The sequence below is a fragment of the Lissotriton vulgaris genome, chromosome 4_1 (assembly GCF_964263255.1).
Source record: "Lissotriton vulgaris chromosome 4_1, aLisVul1.2, whole genome shotgun sequence".
In the NCBI taxonomy this organism is placed as follows: Eukaryota; Metazoa; Chordata; class Amphibia; order Caudata; family Salamandridae; genus Lissotriton; species Lissotriton vulgaris.
The window spans coordinates 1905264108-1905287835 of NC_141691.1; the positions used below are offsets into that span (position 1 = coordinate 1905264108).

A 23728-nucleotide genomic window follows, 5' to 3' on the forward strand; every position below is an offset into this window, starting at 1 on the left:
ACCAAACTCTGCCGGTTCTAGAGGATATGTGGATACTGTGCCTCTCAGAGCGCTCTGTAAACGGGTTAATACGACGCGGGGTCGGCACGGAGCTGCGAATACAAGCATGGCCTCCCAGGAATAAATCCCCAATAGATCCTAATCCCTACCGGGAGAGGGTGCGCTGAGTCCCAGCTTCTATCGTAGGGGGAGCCAGGGATTCGCGGATAGGGGCAATTCTGGGGAGTACAATATTGACCCCCCTGTTTTCATGAATAGTTTCTTCAATGCCCAGCAAGTGGTAGATAGTGGTTGGATATTGTCTGGGTCTCGTGGAATACCTACAGGCAATACTGCATTCAGTGGTGTGGGGTCAGCTAAATCCCTCTCTGGTTTGGCGTAGGGTATGCATGCGTCGGGGTGATACCAATGATATGCATATCCACATTGTGCCACTAAAAAATAAAGCTGCATATCTGGTACTCCAAACTCCCCTTTTTCGTACGGAAGCATTACGCTGTCCAAATTAACTTTATGCTGTTTCCCCTCCCCATACCAACTTTATGGGGTGTGTGCAGAGTTGCGCAAAGAATAGATTGGTCAATGGAATGGGAATTTTGGTGAATAAATAGAGAAAGCAAGGCAATATCAGCAACTTTATAATGGCTATGCGTCCGGCTATTAATAACGGTAGTTTAAACCACTGTTCCACTTGGTTCTGTAACCTGCTCAGGGCTGGGCCGTAATTTAATCACAATACCTGCTCTTTATCTCTATGTAAATATATTCCCAAACATTTGATTTCTGCTTTACACCATCGCACTAGGAACTCCCCACATTCAAGGTTAGGAACGTTGGCCAGGGGGAATAGGTCTGATTTACCCCAGTTAATTTTGAGGCCAGACAATGCTCCGAAGTGCTCTATTTCTCTTAGCAGCGGTTGTAAATTCTCTTCAGACTTCCTAACGTACAATGCCACGTCGTCGGCGTATAACGTCACTAGCACAGGGCCATGTTTAACTTGGAGCCCTCTGTGTAGATGATCCTTATGAAAATAACATATGAGGGGGTCCATAGCTATTATAAAATGTAAGGGGGATAGAGGGCAGCCTTGCGGGGTATCGATATACACTGTGAATGGTTCTGTTATTGTGCCATTGAAGCAGATGCTGGCTGATGGGCCTGCTTACAGTAGTCTCACTAAATCTACAAAGCTCTTTGGGATGCCCATCTTGGTCAGCACGGCTTGTAAAAAAGACCACTCCACAGAGTTGAACGCCTTCTCTGCATCTAAAAAGGGATTTATTCTGTTAATTACTGAAAAGAATGTCCTAAGGTTAAGCGCAGTGGACTGTGCCGAACGAATCCAGATTGGGCGGGTGCTATAATCTGCTCCATTAAGAGCGATAACCTAGTTGCCATCATTTTGGCCAAGATTTTATATTCAAAATCTAAGAGTGATAGCGAATGATACGATCCGCACTTCTCAGAATCTTTACCGGGCTTTGGGAGTAACACTAGCACCGCTTCCCTGAATGAGGGTGGGAGGGTGCCAGTTTTTAATGCTTCAGCATAAACTTCTAGGAGAGGTGGGGTGAGGAGTGTTTTGTAAGTTTTGAAAAAAATCCAGAGGATCCCGTCCAAACCAGGTGCTTTAGAACCATCCATTGCTTCAATAGCTCGTTCTATCTCTTCAACTGAGTAAGGTTTACTCAAAAAGTTCCTATGTGCTTCCGGAAGCCAGACTATGGCGATCTCATCTAGGTACTTCTTAATGTCGGCCATAGTGGCCTCTGATTTAGTGGCATATGGCTCTGTGTAATATGACAGGAGTGTGCACCCGATGTCAGTGTTCCTAGCTATGATTTGCCCTTCCTCATCGCGTAGCTTGGTGATGTAATTCTGGGAGTAACGAGGCTTGAGCAACCTCGCTAGAGTGCAACCTGGTCTCTCCACTTCCCCATACCTACGAGCTGCGGCGTACTTCCATCGGTATAACGCCTCTCTACTATCTTCATCTCTGTATTCTGCCAACAACTCTGTCCTGCGGTGTATGTAGGTCTCTTTTGAGCTGTTGAGCAGTTGTAGTTCGTTTTCTATTCTGGCCAGCCATCTCCTTATATCCCTCAGAACTCCAGTGTGTGTGGATATGCAGACCTCCCTTATGCATGCCTTAAAGGCCTCCCATTGGACTGCATACATTGTGACTGATCCGGTATAATTTACAAAATAGTCCTCTATTGCTGTGCGCAATTCGTCTTTAAATACCCGGTCTTTTTATGCCATGGAAGGAAACCTTCACTGCTGCTCAAATCCCCCTTCAGTTGAGAGGCGTAACAAAAGAGACACTGTGTAGTGGTCTGATAATGTACAGGGTAAGTGTTTCATCCCATGAATCCATGCTATTGTAGGTCTGGTGAGCAGCCAATAATCTAACCTTGTCCATGTGTTGTGCTGTTATGCGTAATGGGTGTATTCAGAGATAGAAGGATTCAGATATCTCCATGTGTCCACCATATCATGGTCCTGACACAAGTCTTGTAGAATCTTGAGAGATCTGGGTTTGTTTGTGGGGGCCTTCTCCGTGCTATCCAGAACTGGGTCTAGTAATATCTTTAAATCTCCTCCCAACTCTATGTGGCCTATCGCTAATTTGTCTATGTGTGCCTGCAGATATTCAAAAAAGGCGAAATCATCAGTGTTTGGGGCATACACATTAACCGATAGGACTTTGTGGCCTGCTATTGTTCCTGTTACCAACAAGAACCGCCCACCGAGTCCGATATTGTATCTAGATGCGTAAACGGCACTCTTCGACTGATCAGTATGGCTACCCCTCTAGCACGTTAACTGTAGTTGGAGAAATATCTCTGTGTACCCCAAGTAGATGCAAATTTCGACGGGGAAAATGGTGAGGGATGTGTTTCTTGATGATATACTATATCTGCTGTGTGTTGTGTATACTGGAGTACTAACCTATACTTCTTAGAGCTGTTCAGCCAATGAATGTTCCAGGTCAAAAGTGTAATGCTTGTGCTGTATTGTGTTTCTACCTTATGTGCCATAACTGAAAGTTAGTGCATTTGTGCCGTACCTGCCTTTTAGTAATGATACAACAAAATAACAACTAAAAAAGCAAATCTGCATCAACTGTATGATCAAACAATTCTAAACCCTCCCCCCCTCCCCCACACTCACTCGGTCACTGTCCACTGAGTGATGTCCCTATACCTCCCCCTTAACTGTTGCTGCATATAAAGCCGTCATGGCAATTCCCCCAAGTTTAGTGTCATTGTGTTCCAACAAGGGGAGGTGGCAACGCCATGTGGGACCACACGCACCGAATGTATGAATTAACCTTTACCCCACATCAACAATATCTAACTATGTGAACAAGTGTTTGCAGTTTTGCCCAGTAGTACGCAATGCAGCTCTGCCGTGTATTGTTAGTCAGACCGGTAGTCCTTCCTAACTTGCTTCAAATAAATCTGTACGTGTCTCCGCCATTGTAGAGGGTTGCTTAGTATCCGTCTTTGGCAGGACTTCAAACTGCAGTTGCTTCTGCTTAGGGTCTTTGCGCACCATTCCAATTTGCCACTGGGGAGTCGAGTCAGCCTATCTGCGTGGTATGGAGACGCTGGTTAGACATGCCTCTATATCCGCTTCTAGCGATCCCCCACAGCGGGTTTGCACCAACTATAAGGATAGGGCCTCCAAGGATCAAGACTGTCGTCTTGGGGTGGATGTGCAGATACCGACAGCACGGTTCACGCTGGGTATTCTCTGGCCTCCCTGAGTTCTTGGTTGTTCCTATAGTGTGCTCCTCCCCACCTTGTTCAAAATAGTTGAGCTCTCAAATTACCTACTGATAAATCCGGGGGGAGTGCACTTACCAGATCGCTGCAGTGGTGCACAACAGTTGTATCCCAGTGCCTTGTTGCCTTGGGTAGGCTTATCTTCTGATTCAGTTTCCCAGACTGCAGCAGGCAGTTCTGGCCCAACCTGCTTGCCACCAGTGGGTACTTGACTACCCCTGCTCTTAGCATTTTGTTTCAGGAATACGGGGGCTCGAGGATGTGTAAACTACCCCTCAAGCTCCAATAGTGTTGCTTCTAAGCAACCAAATGGTTGCAGTGCAAAGCTGTCTATCCCAAGGGGGTACCGCTGCTGTGCCCAGATAATGTAGATTTTTCCAGTATTCATGACGGAAAATCTTAATTTTATTAAAGACACGGAGGCGAGTATTATGCTTTCTTATCTTGCTTTAATTACACACAGCAGCCAAGATAAGTAAAAGACTACAGTTCTCAGAGGGCCAGGGGACAAACTGGGCCATGGGACTGAAAAAACGTGAGAATACATTAGCCAATCACAATGAACCTATCAGATAAAGACCCTAACTGACTGCGCAGCTTCCTCTTTTCGCTGGCGAGCAGATCAAGTATAGTCATTAAACAAAGGGAAAATGAATAAAATTAAGGATATAGCCAAAGTCCAGGAACATAAGTCTTGTATCAGGGGAATCCAAGGAAGAAGACCAAACAGGAGTCCAGGAGGAGGATCCGGGAGCATTGGAATTGGAGCACTCGAAGGAGAAGATCGAAGAAGTTGAAGGGTAGATCTTCTAAGATGAAGCCGGTGGCAAGGCTGGATTCGCTGTAGGGAGGGAGAACAAATGTTAAGAAATGTTGCGGCGGGATAATACTCGCCTCCGTGTCTTTAATAAAATTAAGATTTTCCGTCATGAATACTAGAAAAATCTACATTTTATGGCAAGACCGGAGGCTCCTATTATGCTTGTTTAAAGCATATTAACAATATCAGAAGCCACAGTATGAACAGGTTTACAATAGAACATGCGAAATATACTGTCATTTGACCAGTCTGCTGATCTCAGAATGTCTTCCAGACGAGAGCCAGACCAAAAGGCTGTAGAAGCCATGGCTCCCCTGGCCGAATGAGCCCCGAAAACGGAGACATCAATTCCGGCAAGAGACATGACCCAACGGACCCAACGGGCAAGTGTAGGGGAAGAGACAGGAAGATGGGGTTTACGAAAGGAAATAAGGAGTTGAGAAAGAGAGGGCGTTCTGAGATCAGCAGTTCGGTGTTCGTACACTTTTAAACATTGTCCCACACACAGTTTGGGATGAGCTGGAAAATAAGGATAAAACACTGAATCCAAATTAGTCTTAGTACGTCTGCGTATCTGAAACAGCACACCTGAAGGAGAATATTGGCGAGCAGAAACATCTAGAGCCTTAACATCAGAAACTCTTTTAATGGAAACTAGACACAGTAACATGGTGAGTTTAGCAGATAGCATTTTTAGCGAAAGAACAGCATTGTCTGGCCAATCATTAAACAATTTAAATATCACTGTAACATCCCATAAAGAGGTATACTTAGCCAACGGAGGTTTCGCACAACGGACACCCTTGAGTAGACGACAAATCATAGGGTGAGCACCAACTGGTTTACCATCGATTTGGGAATGGTATAGGGAGATGGCAGAGCGATAGAGATTGATGGTGCGGTAAGCCTTACCGGCACTGGCTTGTGAACCAAGGAAATTAATTATGAAATTCAGAGAGGCTGAAATGGGATTGAGGTCCCTTTCCAAACACCAGCTTGTCCAAAGAGACCAGGCGGATCTGTATGCTTTGGATGTTCCCGGAGCCCAAGCCTGGTTGATGAAGATCGAAGCCTCTTGTGAAATGAGGACGTCAGAAGGGGAAGGCCGGAAACTTTCCAGGCCGAGAGTTGCAGGGAGGAGTCGAGAATGAGACTGTGTTGTTCGCCCTGAGGATTGAGAAGTAGGCCCCCGAAAGAGGGAAGAAGGACCGGGAAGTCCACTGCCATCTCGAGAAGAGTCGGAAACCAAACCTGGGCTTGCCAGAAGGGGGCAATTAGAACCAGGGACGAGGACTGGCGGCGAACCTGAGAAAGAACCCTGTTGATCATCAGAAAAGGAGGGAAGGCATAATGAAGATGACGAGACCAATCCTGCAGGAAAGCGTCTGTCGCCAAAGCCAGGGGATCCGGGCGCCAACTGTAGAACCGGGGCAATTGGGAATTGAGACGGGAAGCAAAAAGATCGATAGAGAAAGGGCCCCAAAGATGGGAAAGAGAGAGGAAAACGGATGAACAAAGCTTCCAATCGCTGGAATCTCGAAGAAATCTCGAGTGCCAATCCGCCACGCTGTTGAGATCTCCAGGGAGATACTCGGCAGTCAGAGAGAGATGATGGGCGAGGCAAAATTCCCATAGACTCTTTGCTAAGTCCGCCAGGGGTTTGGACCGTGTTCCGCCAAGATGGTTGATGTAGCGGACCGCAGATACATTGTCCATGCAGAGGAGAATAGAACAGTGAATCCTGTTTTTGGAAAGGCTTTTGATCGCAAAGGAACCTGCAAGCATCTCTAAACAGTTGATGTGCAACTTTGACTCCTCTGCGGACCATGAACCTCCAGTCGAGATTGGTCCACACCGGGCGCCCCAGCCCGACAGGCTTGCATCTGATTCTAAGACTAGATCTGGGGCCGTGGCGAAGATAGTGCGCCCGTTCCACGCATCTAAATGGTCTATCCACCATTGAAGCTCGGTGCGGGACTCGGGGTCTAGTGCCACGAGATCTGAATATGCAAGGCCTTGACGAAGGTGACGGATTTTCAGGCGCTGAAGAGCACGATAATGGAAAGGGCCCGGAAAGATGGCCTGAATGGAAGAGGAGAGAAGGCCGACAATCCGTGCAAGAGATCGGAGGGACAAAAGAGAGGACTGAAGAACAGATAGGATCTCCGCTTTGATCTTGGAAACCTTGGAAAGGGGGAGGCGAAGGGACGCTGCAGCAGAGTCCACCAGGAACCCCAAGAACTCCGTGTTCTGAGAAGGAGTCAAAGACGACTTGTCTTTGTTGATGAGAAAACCCAGATCTAGGAGAAGGGACTGAGTCAAAAGAAGGTCGGAGAGGAGAGACTGTTTGTCCGAATTCATGAGAAGGATATCGTCCAGGTAAATAATTAGTCTTATGCCAAGAGATCGAAGATAGGCGACCACTGGTTTCAAAAGCTTTGTGAAGCACCAGGGCGCGGATGATAGGCCAAAGGGAAGAGAGGTGAAACAATAGTTGATACCTGTCCACTGGAATTGAAGAAATTTCCATTGAGAGTGATGGATGGGGACCGTGAGGTATGCGTCCTGAAGATCGAGACGGACCATCCAGTCGTTGGGACGAAGAGTGTCCCTCAAATGTAAAATGGTCTCCATTTTGAAATGGCGGTAAACTTCAAACTGATTGAACCATTTCAGATTGATGACCGTGCGGAGCTTCTTGTTTTTCTTTTGAACAAGAAAAATTGAGCTTAGAAAGCCTGAGGAGTCGAAGGGAAAAACTTGAATTGCTCTTTTGAGGAGAAGAGCCTCGATCTCGTTTGAAATTTGAGATGCCATCATAGTTGAAAAAACGAGAGGGGGGGGAAGAGAAGTTTGGACGGGAGGGGAAAGGAACTCTATCAGGTAGCCTTGTACCGTGTTTAAGACCCACGGATCTGAACTGAGGGTGCACCATTTTTGAAGAAACAGTTTTAAGCGACCCCCCACAGGAGGGGAAGAAGAAAGGCTTACCTTGTTGGTTGGAGTTTTGACGATAGTTTCGTTGACCTTTGCCTCTGAAGCCACGGCCACGTTGGGGATAGAATTGAGGCTTGTAGTCCTGGTTGTTGTTGGACGAACCTCTGGAGCCTTGGTTGTAGGGACGGCCGGAAGAGCGACCCCTGCCTCTGCCGGCCCGTCCAAAAACCCGAGGGGCGAAGACCTTCTTTACTGTTTGCTGGGCTTTGTCCAAAGAAGCAAAAGTAGAAACAAATCTACTAAGGTCACGAACCAGAGATTCTCCAAAGAGGAGACCATTCGCCTTGGGGCCAGGATCCATGGGAGCCAGATTTGAAAGTTTAGGATCCAATTTGATTAAGAGACCTTTACGGCGTTCATGAGTGATTGCGGAGTTAGCATTTCCTAGAAGGCAGAAGGCGCGTTGAGCCCACATGGAGACGTCTTCTGCAGAAAGTTCAGAACCCTCTAAGCGGGCAGCTTCCGCTAAATCAAAGATACGGGCGAGAGGGCCCACAATATCCAATAGTTTGTCTTGGCAAGTGGTCCAAGCTTTATCCACCCCTCTGCGGGGGTCCTTGCCGAACTTGGAGAAGAAAGTGAGGAGAGGTTGGTCGATGGAAGGGACCATCGTAATTTTGTCTGGAAGAGAAGGCTTAGGACATTCAGATTTAAGCCTGGCTCTTACCGGTGCTTCCAAAGGGAGACGCAGCCTCGCAGAGATATATTCTCCCACATGGTGAGAAGGGAACCATTTGGTAGAATTAGGGTGACGAATAGTGGAGGGATCAAACATGGGAAAACCCTCAGAGTCAAAAACAGGCTCAAAAGAAAAAGAATCCAATTTGGCAGATTTAGCAGGGGGGGGGGAAGGGTCAGTAGTATCAAACAGGTCAATCAATTGGTCAGCGTCATCGAAATTAGCATCATCATCATCGTCATCTGTGTCCAATATAGTGGAAATTACCAATTTTCTCCTAGGAGACTCTGCATGTTTCTCTTTTTGTTTGCGTTTACCCTCGGGGCCAACAAACCCCTCCTTAGAAGGAGGCCTGGGAGGAACAGAGTCCTCAGTCAAGTGCGAGGAAGACTCGCTAATCAAAGACGCTTTTTTAGGGGCACGAGATTGAGCAGAGAATTCCACTTTTTTCTTTCTGCTTTCCCCCGCAGACTGGGCCAACATTTTGGACATGATGCTTAACATTGAATTTTCCATGTTTTTTGACATTCTCTTCATAGAGACTTCCACAGCTGTTTCCACTGAATTATTAATGAATTTATTTAAATCCCTTTTAAAAGTATGAGATTCCTGGGAAGGGACTTCCTCTGAGGAACTATCACGTTCCATAATTAGGCTGTCAGAGAGCCAAAATATCACCCAGGAGGTAGGCGAGGGTTAATAGACAGAGCGGGGGCGTGTACAAGCGGTGGGCTGGGCAGAGCGTGAAGCGACGTCTTCACAGGGAGCTTCGAAGGCACAGAGGCTGGAGCACAGGGCGGAGCAGCAGTCACACGCAGGACGGTGACCGGAGAGAGAGAGAAACCCTGAAAGAGGTTAGAAAGGCGCGCGAAGACGCGCGCGCTAAGACGCTACCAAGAGCGTCTGAAAACGGGGGGGGGGGGGGAGAGAAACGAAGCGCCGGAGCTTCGAGTAGCCACGCGCGAATAGCGCAAAAGTACTAGCGCGAGGGCGCGCTGAACAGGCACAATGCAAATATATCACAAGCGGTCACAATAAATGTAAAACAAAGCATAAAAGTACTGAGAGCAAAGATAAAGGCACTTATCTGACTGCGAGCAGCAAGAAAAGAGGAAGCTGCGCAGTCAGTTAGGGTCTTTATCTGATAGGTTCATTGTGATTGGCTAATGTATTCTCACGTTTTTTCAGTCCCATGGCCCAGTTTGTCCCCTGGCCCTCTGGGAACTGTAGTCTTTTACTTATCTTGGCTGCTGTGTGTAATTAAAGCAAGATAAGAAAGCATAATAGGAGCCTCCGGTCTTGCCATAAAATTGCGATCTCTGGCGTGTGCGCGGGGCTCAGAGGGTGACCGCCGAAGGCTGCGCAGGCCACACAATTACCGCCACCAGCCCATGTCTCCACCCGCCTTGCAGCTGCAACTCGATCACTCTCAGGCCGTCTCAATGCCCCGGGAGCGCCTCTGTTCTTCCCGGTGTCGGAGCCGCACACAGTGTAGCAGGGTTTGGCGATGTGCGCAAATGGGCATCTCGAGTTGTCTTCAACACAACGGTTACCTTGTGGCTGCTCTAGAGTCTCTTCCTGTGCAGGGGACCCGGTGGCAAAGCAGTTCTTCACTCAGAGCTGCTTACATCGGGTTAATGAGTGACGGCCGCCATCTTGTAGTCGGGGTCCTGGAGTTTGCCATGATTGATTATGGGCACTGGCTTTGGGTTCTTTCTGCAAGTTTTCGGCTCTGCTCGTGCCAGGGGGCTTCTCATCTCGGAATTTCTATTTTCTGAAGGATTTAGGTGGTTGTAATCATCCTTTTGGGCCCTGGCGCATGGGGCGGCACTGAGCTGCAGTTCTAAGTGGCCATTGCCGTCTCTGATCCGGTCTCGCCCCAACGATGGAACAATTGAATGAATCAAAAAAATAAGTTTGTATAAATGACTTTACTAAGAGGCTCGGAATAGTAGTAGGCGGCAGGGGGCACTGGGTGGGTGGACTGGGCTGAGCGGTGCAGTGGAATACACACATGTGCATTCCAAAAAAGACAGGATAAATGGTACTAACTTACCCATTAAAGACAGGCGCAGGTCCCTCTTGAGAGTAGGTAGCTGCATCCAATGAGGATTGTGCTGAACACTCCAATAAAAGCGAGCAGCGGCACAAAGGCCATCGTCTGCAGATGCGGGTGGCATCGACTTGTGACTTTGGGAAAGTCTCCAATTTCTCTCATCAAAGTGTGAGGCATCCGAGCAGTGCATCTGAGTGACTTCAGTAGTAATGGGCTCTACATTGTAGTGCCTCAGGAAACTGGTTCAGATTGTAGTATCTTGTGATTTTTGGAGTGATCTATTCTGGCCTGGTGTTAGCTCTCGGATTGCTTAAGAGTGATACTTCCATGTTTTCATGCGTGACATTCCATTGTCTTATGTGTGACACTTTGAGTGACACTTTCTTGTGAGTGGAATTATGAAATCATGTTCATGTAAGCCGATAGGTTTTACAACGACCCCCTTTTGTGCAGCGCAAGGCTATAGAAGCAACATTATAATAACTGCAACACTGCCTGGCTGCCTCCAGAGGAATAAATATAGGACATCCAATAAAATTCACAGCAGGGACGCCTTGGTTAACCAAAGTCAGCTGAGAAACTTCATATCCCTACAACACTGAAAATAATTGAAGGCCAAAATTTGTGATTTGCACATCATATCTACCAAACAGATGCATGTCACATGTGTGGTCTCTCAAGCCAGTACAGAGCTTAACTAATCCTTTCATTCTGGGAGGGGGTGGGGGTGGGGGTGGTTGGGGGATTTACAAAAGTGGCACACGATGTAGTGCAGCCCCCTGCAAGGCTGAACTACGTTTGGTGACATGGAGGGAGCAGGAGAGCGCCATATCTGTAGAGATATGTCTCTCTCCTCCCCTTTCCCTTGCACCGGCAATGATTTCAGCGGCCTTGCGCCATGCACACACCCTAGCGCCATAGCGCTGGAGTGTGTGCATGAGTGTAGCAAGAAGGGTATCCTTCCTGTACAAACCTATGTCTAGACACAATGGAAAGCTTTTCCCACTTTGTATGCATGCTACACAGTGCAGTACGCATGCAAAGTCAGAAAAGCACAGAGAAATTAAAGCATTACTCCTGTTAGCGCCTCCTTTGGCGGCTAATTGTGGCCTGTTCACGTCATATCCACCAGGCCTTGCCACACCATCCTGGCACAGCAGAAGAGCTAGTCTTGCGAGGCACACTAGGGTTTTCTAAACGCACTTTAGAGTCTTATCAGGGAATAAAAACACTATAAATATGCAATACTACACTGCTGGGCAGTCGTCCAAAGGGTCAGCCTACACCAGGCACAAAGTGTTGATTGGATCGCTCTAACTAGCTGAAGCAGTGCAGGTTGTTTTGGAGGTACCTATCATTTTCTTTAGTGATGCTGGTCTGTGCTAAATGGCAGCTAAATCAGAAGCGCCATGCAGCCCAAAAATCATCTAAGCACAAGATCTCCAAAGAAACGCGAAACACTGTACTGCAAGTAAAAGATGACTGGAAGTCCACTTATCCCCTTAAAGCTACAGTAATGATCATAGTAGTCCGATAAATACAGAAGTGCCAGCGAATGCTAGCTTTGTTTTCCTTCCACTGTACAGCATGCTTTCAGCTGAACTGTGAAAGTGATGTGCGCGACAAATGTCAGAGCCTGCCGAGATACGGTAATTACATTGATATGCGCTAGTCTAACGCCAGATGAGTAGTACTTGCCAAGGCTGCACCCGCCGTTGGGCTGAAAAGGTCCCCTGCATGGTGACAGATGTACATCACTGACCTGAGTGCCCCAGCTGCATGAATATCTGGACCCATGGCATTGATTTTTGGTCAACAGCAAACTAGAATCATCCATGTGCACCATGACTTGGACCTGTGACATGGTAACAGGGTCTTGTTGGATTTTGATGAGCGCACCAAGCACTACCCTCGGATGGCAGTGGGCTGCATCCCTTCCCCAGAGTTAAGTGACAAGGGTGCGGTTGTGGCATCGCGACAGTTTAGTGTTTCATAGTTATGTTATGTTATCATTGTTTATAAAGGGCGGCAATTACCAGAAGGTGTCCTGGCGCTAAACCACTAATTCTCTGAGATCCAGGCCAAGCTATCAGGGATCAGTGAGTGAACAGCCAGGTTTTAAGCCCTCTCCGAAAAGTGAGTAGGTCCGTGGCATTTCTTAAAAATGAGGGAAGCTCGTTCCAGGCTTTGGCTGCACATAAAAGGAAACTTTTCCCTCCCCATGTAGATTTTTTTATAGATGGCACAGTCACCAGCTTGGCTCCTCCGGAGCGCAGGGTTCTGCCCGGTGTATACCACTGTAATTTCTGTTGTAGGAAATCAGGACCTGTCCCGTGTAATGCCTTAAACACCATACTCAGAGACTTAAAACGTACTCGATGATTGACTGGCAGCCAGTGAAGTTTCTTTAATTCCTTGGAAATAGATGCGTATATTGGGTGTGCCTGTAATCATCCTTGCAGCTGTGTTCTGTAGCATCCGAAGTTTGTTTGCAAAGCGTTCCTGAATATTTAAATACAAGCCATTGCAGTAGTCAAGTCTGGACAAAACGAGGGCTGTGACGACTGTTCGCTGACAGGATATAGGCAGAAAGGGCAGTATTTTCTTAATCATTTTGATTAAAAAATGGATGGAAGCATTGATTTGGTTCCCAAAACTAAGTTTCTCATCGATAATGACTCCTAAATTCTTCACTTTCCTTACAGGAACAGGAGGTGATCCCATATCTTTAGTACTTATTAAGGAAGTGAGCAACCGGGAATACCCTTGAGGGCTTGGGTAAGTAAATATAGAAAGGTCAAGATGCCTTCAAGGGACTTTGTTCAATCTAAGTTTTGTTATTTAAAATTAATATGAGAAGAACCAATTTATCGTCCTTACAATGAGTGAATCAAAACTGATCAAATTGTGTTGTCAACATGAAACATATAAACAAAGACACAGGGTGAATACGAAAAAAGTGTTTTTATCAAATAATTCATTAAGAAAAATCAGCTTCATATACAGACAAATAAGCGAATAAGATTTTAGGACTGTGGGTACACATAAAAATAAATTGCTAAGTGACTCAACAGAACCTAAAAGACACCTATCCCAAAACACATTGAGTAAAACAAAGCAAGGGATGAAGTGCAAAGTCGACGTTTCGGTTTCTTAGCAGTTATTTGATGAAACCATCCTCAGGACTGTAATCAGTTCAGATCTGCATAGAAATATTGTAGTCTGTTTGCGGATTATCGTCATCCGCAAGAAGATCTTGGAAGGATCACAGTATCCTAGGGACCTGACTATCGAATGCGGAGATCGCTCATCCAAGTGGGATGTAGCGTCTGAACTTCACTCACATAGGGTTCACGTATTCATACACAGTAGAATTCATCCAGTGTATGTTAGGTGAATTATTATCAAATTTCTGAGACAAATCAGGGGTCGATGCACATAATTTGCGCTTAAACGAGCCTGTGAGCAGTCAGAGATCCTGCAGTGTCTTAAGATGCAGCGAGGTGAAGTCAATAACGCGTGGCTTCACTTTGATGACACGCGTTATTGACTTCTGTCTCAGAAATTTGATAATAATTCACCTAACATACACTGGATGAATTCTACTGTGTATGAATACGTGAACCCTATGTGAGTGAAGTTCAGACGCTACATCCCACTTGGATGAGCGATCTCCGCATTCGATAGTCAGGTCCCTAGGATACTGTGATCCTTCCAAGATCTTCTTGCGGATGACGATAATCCGCAAACAGACTACAATATTTCTATGCAGATCTGAACTGATTACAGTCCTGAGGATGGTTTCATCAAATAACTGCTAAGAAACCGAAACGTCGACTTTGCACTTCATCCCTTGCTTTGTTTTACTCAATGTGTTTTGGGATAGGTGTCTTTTAGGTTCTGTTGAGTCACTTAGCAATTTATTTTTATGTGTACCCACAGTCCTAAAATCTTATTCGCTTATTTGTCTGTATATGAAGCTGATTTTTCTTAATGAATTATTTGATAAAAACACTTTTTTCGTATTCACCCTGTGTCTTTGTTTATATGTTTCATGTTGACAACACAATTTGATCAGTTTTGATTCACTCATTGTAAGGACGATAAATTGGTTCTTCTCATATTAATTTTAAATAACAAAACTTAGATTGAACAAAGTCCCTTGAAGGCATCTTTACCTTCCCATATCTTTAGGCCACAATCTAGAGGTCCAAAAGGTAGGATCATTACCGAACAGGATGACCTCAGTCTTCTCAGAGTTCAATTTTAGACAATTCTGTGACATCCATTTTCCAATTGCTGCCATGCAATCATGGAACCTGTCTTTAATTCCTGATGTCTGACCAGGCCGCAGTGCCACCACTATTTGTGTGTCGTCTGCGTATGAAGTCAAACTGAAGCCAAATGATCTGATCAGAATAGCTAATGAAATACCATAAACATTAAAAAGAGTAGGACTAAGGGAGGACCCCCTGAGGTACTCCACATGGCAGTGAAAAGGGTTAAGAACTAAAATTACCCAATGCCCCAGTCTGAGATCTGTTTGACAAAAAAGATCTAAGGAGGTCATGGGCTTTACCTTGGATACCACATTCAGCCAAACAGTCCATCAGAACATCATGATGGACCATATCAAAGGCTGTGGAAAGGTCCAGCAAAATCAGGGCAGCTTTGCCTCCTCTATCCACAGCTTCCCTAATCTCCTCCGTAGATTTTATCAATGCAGATTCAGTACTATGCCCTTTTCTGAACACAAACTGAGGTGTGTCAGAGCGATTTTTCCAAATTAGAAAAGTGCTGAGCTGTGAATTCATATTTTTCTCCACCAATTTTGCTGGTAACAGAAGACGAGATAGGGGTCGGAAATTATTTGGCTCCTTTGGGTCCAGGTTGGGCTTTTTCGGTAGTGGCAGTATCGAAGCCGATTTCCAGGGGCTAGGGAAGAGTCCGACGTCAAACATTGTATAAAACAATGGCGTGAGGACTAGCGCTGCAGGCACATGTGCCTGTTTCATTATTGAGACTGGGCAGGGATCATAGGGGGAACCTGATCGGGCGGAGAGAAGAAGCTTTTCAGTATCTGCAGTGGACAGATCCTCTAATTTATTAAAAATCATTGGGGAGCCAGTAATTGGTAGCATTCCCTCTATCCGTGTACTACTTTCCTCAGAATTAGGGTGACTGAAGTTTAAAAAGATAGCTTCTACTTTATTCAAAAATAACTTGGCAATGTTGTCGCAAAGTTTCTGACTTGCTTCGACTTTTGTCATAGTGGGGGAGGCCAGACTAGAAACCGTTTAAAAAGCTCTTTCGTGGAGTTATTTGCCAAATTAATTTGTTTAATGTATAAGTTTTTCTTTGCTTCAAATAAGAGATGTTTGTAGATAGATAGACTTTGTCTATATTTCTGTTTGTCCTCTTCCAAATAATGTTTTCTCCAGCTTCGCTCAAAGAGCTTACAGGAAAGTTTTTGTCTCCTCAGGTCTTCTGAATACCAGGGGGCTGTGGGATTTGTTCTTCTCGGGCATATCATTCTAGCTGGGGCTAGCTTATTACAGGCTTAGTCTACCCAAGCTGTGTAATGAGTGACTGCTTCTTCTGGATCTGCAGGTAACTGACCGATAGAGGCCATAAGTACTGGCTGTAGGTCTGTGCTATTAATAGTGTTCCAGGATCAGTGATCAGTAGTGTGAACAGGCCGTTTTACCTGTGTCTGTGAAAGGTGCTTACCGGCCCACTCAGTTAAAGTTTTGTGCTGGTGTAATTCTAAAATGTCCCAGAGCACACCTTGGTAACTCACAAACCATCCACATGAAAAATGTATTTTGGTCTTTTATTCAAGTCCTCAATATAACGTGTTTTAAGTAAGTTTGGTATACATAGGTGATACAGCGGTATTTAGAGTAGAAATGGTATCTGGACAGGCCCAATAATTAAATGCTGAGACCAGATGCTATAGAAGACTTTATAAAGCACAGTTAACAGTTCTATGACTAGATATATATGCATTTGACGACTTCTTAGACGAGAGACACAGCCAGATTGTCTAAGCAACTTTTTCAATGCCTAAGTCCATAAGGCTTAAGCCCATTGATGAACAGGTAAGAATAAATTATATTGTTGAGAAAGCAATGTATGTAAGTTGGCAAAAACTTCAAATAAGGTGAGAGTCATAGTGCAAAGAGGGGTGGAAAGGTAATCGTTGTCCCATTAGTAAGGGTGCACTTCCAGTAACAAGGCCACAACTGTGCTGGTTCCTGGCAAATTTTCAAAGAATGAGGTAGGTGGCAAGGGCATGGCCTGATGTAGCACCTATTTCGTATGGTTTTGTGCTAGATTGCTTTACATTTTATTGGATGTGCAGTTATTATAACTCACTGCTACAATGTATTAAAGTTCTGTAGCTGTATACTTAACTCAACCTTTGGCTGCATGGATTGTGTGTAGTGCTTTACAGAGTGTGATACTTGCATGTGCACTGTAGGATGTGAGTGTGCCTATGTATGGTACATAACATCAAGGGCTATGAGTTCCGTTTGGAAAGCACAGGGCCTGAAGAGACTATCCCTCAGACAGGATATGTAGATCGCTGACATTCCTGATGCCCGGGGTGGGAACACACACACTGGAGAAAGGGGAGCAGAGCATCTCATTTGCACACAAAAGGTCTTTTTGATTTCAGGAAGGGTGACTAGTAAGTGGGGTTAGGGCTCCTTGTCAGGGAGATGATGGGAGTGATAATGTTGGCACTGTGCACCAAGAAATCTTGATAGAGAGGACGGTGTAGGTCTTTGAAACGTTATGGGGCATATTTCATTAGCAATACCCTGCACCATATGTACAAATTGGCCTTAAGCCAGGTTTTCTGGCTTAATGCTACTTTGTAAAGATAGCACCCTTTCACGCAGGTATCTGCGTGAAAGGGGCGTGCAATGGGTGTTGCTGTGAGCGTTCCCCCGCAAAAGCCATTGCTTTGTGACACTGCCCCAGATTTACAAGGAGGTGTAAATCTGAAGCAGTGCCAAAAACAAACGCCAAGTAAAAAAAGGCATTATAATGACGCAATGAGGAGAAATACTTATATTTTTTCTTGTTTTTGCTTTTTCTAGTGTGCTGCATTCTGCAGCACACATGGAAAGAGCAAATCTCTATAATGTATTATTTATGTACAGGAAGGAACACCTTCCTGGACTTAACCCCTTCGCTGCGGGGGTTATTTTCCCGCTGTGCAGGGGGGGGCTCGCACGGTGCCCGCATGCTCATGACGAGCTCAGCTTGTCATGAGGCACGGTGCTCCTGTGCTCATGACGAGCTCAGCTCGTCATGACCACACCCGTTCCTGAGGAACGCTCAGTACAGCAGGGGAATTATCCCCGCATGCGAGCGTTCCACGGCTCATGACGAGCTGAGCTCGTCATGAGCAGCGGAGCGCCGTGGCTCATGACGAGCTCAGCTCGTCATGAGCATGGAAGGAGTTAATCAATCATTCCCTGCAAGGCAGGCACCTTTGCACTATGGTGCAAGGGAGGCTGTGTTAGCGCTAGGCAGCTATTTTTAGCGCTAGCACTAAGGAACACACATAGGTGCGCTGTATTGTTGTAAATATGATGCATCCCTGTGTTTTGGAAATGTCAGAGCTTGGTGCTGCAATATTTGCAGCAGTGCAGTGCTCTATAGTCCTTGAGACGCCCACGGGTGAGTAGTAGAGAAGGTAATTATGGACAAATTTCCTCTTTACAGCATTGTGGAGATGATGACAGCTTTGTATGGCGCTACATGTTTCTTGACAGCTTATCATCAGATCTGTCTACATCTTCAATCACACTTAATTTGTGATACCAATGAGGGTATTAAGTTATTAAGAAAACCGTTTGGACTGGTGTCAGCTGCCTGGGTTTTTCCGAAGAAGATGAGTGTTAGGTGAAATTGAAGTTGTACAGTGTTTCTAAGACGATGTTTTGGTGTATAGGTCATCCTAGAGAGAGCACGATCTAGTACTTAAGGGATTGGTGAGACTGCAGAACAATGGAATAACCCTAATAACCCTAAATGTGTATAAATGAGTTTTTAGAAGAGAGGAGATTGTTGCTTTTCATGGGATGGTAGGATTTTACAGCTGGTTCATCTGTAACCTGAGTAATAATACCAAATTCTGAGAGGTTTATGTAGACCGAGTATTGAATATCTTTGGAGTGATGCTTGCAATGACGAAATTGAACTTCTAACTTCTGAACTTTCAAGCTGCTCCTGATTTTAACATGTTCTCCCAGGGAGAGAGACAATAACGTTGACAGTTGTAAGGGACTTGGAGCTCTGTTGCTCCAAGTTGTGGATAGAGTGGAATGATAATTTGCTTCCAGGGCAGTTAAACAGGCCACAATAAACTCTCAGGTTGTCAGTTGGGCCATAAAGACATTTAGACATTTCTTTGGAAGAGGTATTTTTGGCAGTCGGAGGCAAGATGGCGTCCGGCTTACATCAATCACCCTTGTGATGCTCCGCTGAGCATCCCCGAGTAAACTAATGTTGAAAGCTGAAAGAACACTTTTTGTTAAAACGCTGCTTCATCGAGCCTTCAGACGGACAAGGAATGCTGCAGGATACGCGTTTTTCCTTCTCTCTGACCTGTGTGCATTGGTTTGATGGCTCGCAATCTCTCCGCCTCCAGGATGTCCACCGGGCTCTGACATCCCGGATTGAATACAGCCTGCGTGAGTCATTCACAGAACGGTTGTGTTTTTCTTCAACAGCAAGTCAAACAGTAGCACGACTGGGAAAATTTATAGACCTAATTCGCACAGCTCTCTCCGCAAATGCTGAGCCGCATAAAGAAAACTGTAGGACTGGAAGGATGGGAGAGGCGGATACACCTCCCACTTAAAAATCAATGCACTTTGTTCTTAAACTGTATAGCTAGAATATGATACTATACTGAATGTTTTATGCTTTATTAGGCTGTAGTAATAATTAGGGATTTTAACTTATTTGGTTTTTAGACAACTATTTTATATTGTTAGCATATTGTAATGATTTTAAATAATCGAACAATAAAAGGCTTTTTCACGTTTCACACTCACAGAACGGCGAAACCGGCGGCTCTCTACGAAGCGCTGGGGAGCGCAGAGAGGATACTCTCAACCGCTAGAAACCCGCGGTGAATTTCACTGAGTCTCTTTCAATGCCGGCGCACCCGCTGTACAGCCCTACTTCACCATCCAGGAGCAACAAGTTAGGATGGCCAGCAAGGGGGGCGCGTAGTAAAAGGCAAAAATGTCAGTACAGCTACACAGGGCAACGCAACCCTGGCAACCTCACGCCAAAAGAAACCAGAAGCCCTGGGAGTGAAAGGCAGAAGTGGGGGAGAGAAAGGAGGGGGTAAAAGGAATGTGCTGATAAGAGCCCCGGGGAGATTGATGCAGCAAACAACACTATTGTAAAGAAAACACCCGCTCGCCTATACAAAGAAATTGACTGTTGTCAGCCATTAATTACCAGTAGTTTTGGTGCTGTGGCTTCTGTGAGTGGGGAGGGGATCTCTTCCATGTTGATAACTGGGTGCTCCGGTGAGACAACTACTGTGCCTGTACAAACGGAAGAAGAACTAGCAGATAACTCCGAATCAGCTATATCTAGGGCTTTGCAGCTTCTAGAGCCCCCCCTTTCCCCCACTCAGGATATAATAACTGGTTCGGTACCTTATGCTCAGTTAGAAAGCACTCCCTTGGGCAGTATCGACAATGGTAACAACACCAGCACTCTCTCAAGGGATAGGCCCAATGCTTTAGCGGTGGACTGCTCAAAGGCTGCACTATCACCACAGGCCATCTGTAGCACACATCACGATTACAAGCCAAGAACACCTGACAATCAGGACCTATTCTACTCTCTTACAGACGAGTCTGAGATGTCAGATGTGAGCATCTCTTTGTCAAGTGAAGAGGAGGAAGGCAAGTGGTACAGTAGCTCTAACTCCGACCTACAGAGACACAAACATCGCTCTAAAAAAGTACAAAAAATGAAAAGCAGATATCGCCACAAGAAGAAAATTGAGCTATCCGATAAGGAGGACACCACTGAGCAAAAAATGGGATTACAATGATACATCACTCACGATCTGCTCTAACACTATGGGTGCCTCAGGGGGTATCCAAACAATCATTGATACTGGCGCTACTCAAAGGGGGTCACTAGGTGCTCAAAGTAGTGGACCCGCTTTAACAGACATTTTTCAGTCTATCAAAAGCTTTCAGGCTGAAGCAAAAGCTGATAGCCTCAAAGCCCGCCTGGCAGCCAAGAAATTGCAAGAAGCTGTCAGGAAAGTGGGAAAAACTTGCGCCGAAATTGTAGACCGAATGGCATCAGTGGAAGAAAGAACGGAACAACTAGAGAAAGATGTTACCTTACTTAAAACGAAATCTGATGAGCATGAGGGGCAATTAAAGATTACTTGTGGAAGCTGGAAGAATAAGAAAACCGCCAGAGACGTAACAACCAGGAAGTTCATGGTCCCGCTCCTTAGGGGGTCGTTCCCTGAACTGCAATCATTGGATTGGGACAAGGAAATTCAAAGAGCGCATAGATTTCCTTTGACTCCTGGGAAGCGCAACTCTGCGGCTCAACAACACCCTCGAGCTGTGCTTTTGTTTTTTGGAAACTTTCTGCTCCGGCAAGCCTTTTATGATCTCGTCAGACCTACAAGCAAACGATCGTTTGATGGAATAACATTTTTTACCAGGCCTGATTTTGCACACGCCACAGTTGAACGCAGGTGGCGACTGAGGCAGCTCTTTGACCCCTTCCAGAAAATTGGGGCTACCGTGAATCTTCGAAATCCTGCCAGACTAAAAATCGTTCATCAAGGGAATACTCGTAGCTTTATTTCCTGAAATTTCGGGACATAAGTTACATGTATTAATCTGGCTTTACTTATTGTTATTTGATCTGGGTTTCGGATATTGGAAGTAGCGGCCATAGCTGTAGTGCAAGGCCATGTTGTAAATATTGTGAATTACGTGGTACCCTTTAATATCTGGATACTAGGCCTTGTATTGGTGTTTGATTTGATTATTGGTTCTTTTGGTGTTTCTTAAGAAGTTACTACATAAAGGGGATGTCCCAGCGGACTCTCTGGGGTCTTGCATGACGGATGTCTCACCCCTGGCCCGGTGCTGGCCAGGTAACCTCCAATAGTGGTGGGGGGTGGGGGAGTGGGAGAGGGCGGGTGGGGTGGGAAGGGTGGAAGGTCAGACAGGTCGTTATTACAAGTAAAAGTAAGAGTAACCGGAGTAGGGTAAACTGGTATGCTACAAATTTCAGGTCATGGTATGGCAAAAGGACAATGCAAAAGCCAGAGCAAACATTCAGGAAATTCGAGACAATAGAATGGGGGCGCTAAGGGTGTTATCCTTAAATATTTGTGGCCTAAATGATGTTAGGAAGAGGAAAAATGTTGCGATAGGACTACAAACTATGGGAGCTAATGTTGTCTGCCTCCTGAAACCCCATATAGAGGGTTCACAAACACACCTTTCAAAAACATTGGGCTATAAATTGGTTTGTGCAACATCACAATGGGCTCGGGTACGGGGGTTTGCTATGTTAGCCAAGGGCTCAGGATATACTTTTAGCCACTACAAAGCTGATAAATTTGGCCGCTGGGCAGTCACAGAGTGCCAGGACGGACAGGGGCAAAGGATAACAATTTGTGCTATATATGGGAGCAATTGCGATGATCCATCTGTGTTTAACGATATCTCTAACGAACTTTCGCATTGGCCTCTACCCTTACTGATTTGCGGGGAATTTAATATTAACCTCCCCAGCGATTGGTCCATTAAGGACAACTGGTGGTGCAATGGCCGGAAACCTAAAGTGTTTAAGGCGATAAAGCACATGTGCTATATACATGGGCTTATAGATGGATGGCAAATTTCAAATTATAATGATTCAGACTATACTTTTATTTCTAACCCACATCATTCACACATAAGAATAGGTTACTTTCTGTTGTCTAATTCACTTAATTCTAAGTCTCAAATCAAGAAGCTGCCTAGAATTCTCTCAGACCATAACCTCTTAATTTGTACCCTAGAACTAGCACGAGGAAACACAGCACCCAGTTCATGGACATTTGAGCAATCGCTGCTGCTTGATGACAACTATTGCACACACATGAGAGAGTGGATCCCTAATTTTTTTAAAGATATTATCGAGAGTGTCTCAATTGAAGTTATGTGGGATGCCCTAAAATCAGGGATTCAAGGGGAAACATTGCAATTTTCAATAAAGGCTAACAAAATTGCCAGAGTCCAAAGAAGGGCTGACAAAGGCAACCCATGGGAATCAAGGGATAGAAGAAATTAATAGAATGCAGAGCCTAGTGGCAATCGCAAGGGCCGCAATCACAGATATCTTTACCGCCAAAGCCATAAAAAAGCAGCAGTTCATAAAGGGATGGTGTATGAGGTTAATGAGCAAGTTGGCCATCAATTAGCTATTCATATGAGACAACAGGCTTCAGTAAATCTGATACGGGAGATACAGGACCCAGTGGAAGGCCAAATTTCTGATCCAGAATTGATTAGAGAAGCTTTTTGGCGATTCTATAGTGCTTTGTACGCTGAGGAGGAGGGGGAAACCCAGCTGAGATTCAAAGTTATCTAGGTAGTGGTGGCCTTGATAGGTTTAACGAAGCCAATCAATCTACCCTAGAAGAAATCCCTAATACAGAAGAAATTTTAACTATAATCAAAAATTTACTGAAAGGAAAAGCAACCGGTTTAGATAATATACCATCTGAATTCTATTTAGTTTTTTTTAGATCAGATTGAAGGCACCTTACTTGATCTATTCGTTTACATTTTCAAAGGAGGGCAGCCCCCAAACGGATGTATGACGTTACAACGCATGCTTTTACCACGCATGCTGTTACAACGCAAGTATTACAACGAAAACCTTTACAACGCATTACACTTGGGGGTGCTGGATAGTGAATATTTTAATTTACTATTCCAACTCCAGTCCCCGTGGACACTAGGGAAGGTGTTGGATAGTAAATGAAAACTATACCTTATCCTAGAGCGCCCCCCAGTGTAATGCGTTGTAATGGTTTTCGTTGTAATACATGCGTTGTAACAGCACGGCGTGGTAAAAGTTGCGTTGTAAAGGTTGCATACCCCCCCAAACTCCTGGTCCAGGCCAAAGATAGTAATTTTCCCTAAAAAAAATAAACCTCCAGAACAGCTAGGCTCATACCGCCCCATCACTCTAATTAATGCAGATTCCAAAATGTATTCAAAAGTCCTGGCGAACCGAATTGCCCCTATCATTCACAAAGTTATAGCCAAATACCAGCACAGCCTTGTGCCAGGGAGATCAACTGT

The 23728-nt window shown here is 45.3% G+C and overlaps 1 protein-coding gene across 1 annotated transcript; it reads right to left on the reverse strand.

Annotated features, from left to right (window-relative positions):
• Positions 1-1165: 1165 nt before the first annotated feature.
• LOC147724698 (uncharacterized) lies at positions 1166-8938 on the reverse strand. Its single transcript, XM_086918092.1, has 2 exons — positions 7510-8938; positions 1166-1269 (listed from the first exon to the last, which is right to left on the reverse strand). Exons 1-2 carry the CDS (start codon positions 8936-8938, stop codon positions 1166-1168), a joined length of 1533 nt encoding a protein of 510 aa, XP_086774218.1.
• Positions 8939-23728: the final 14790 nt, after the last annotated feature.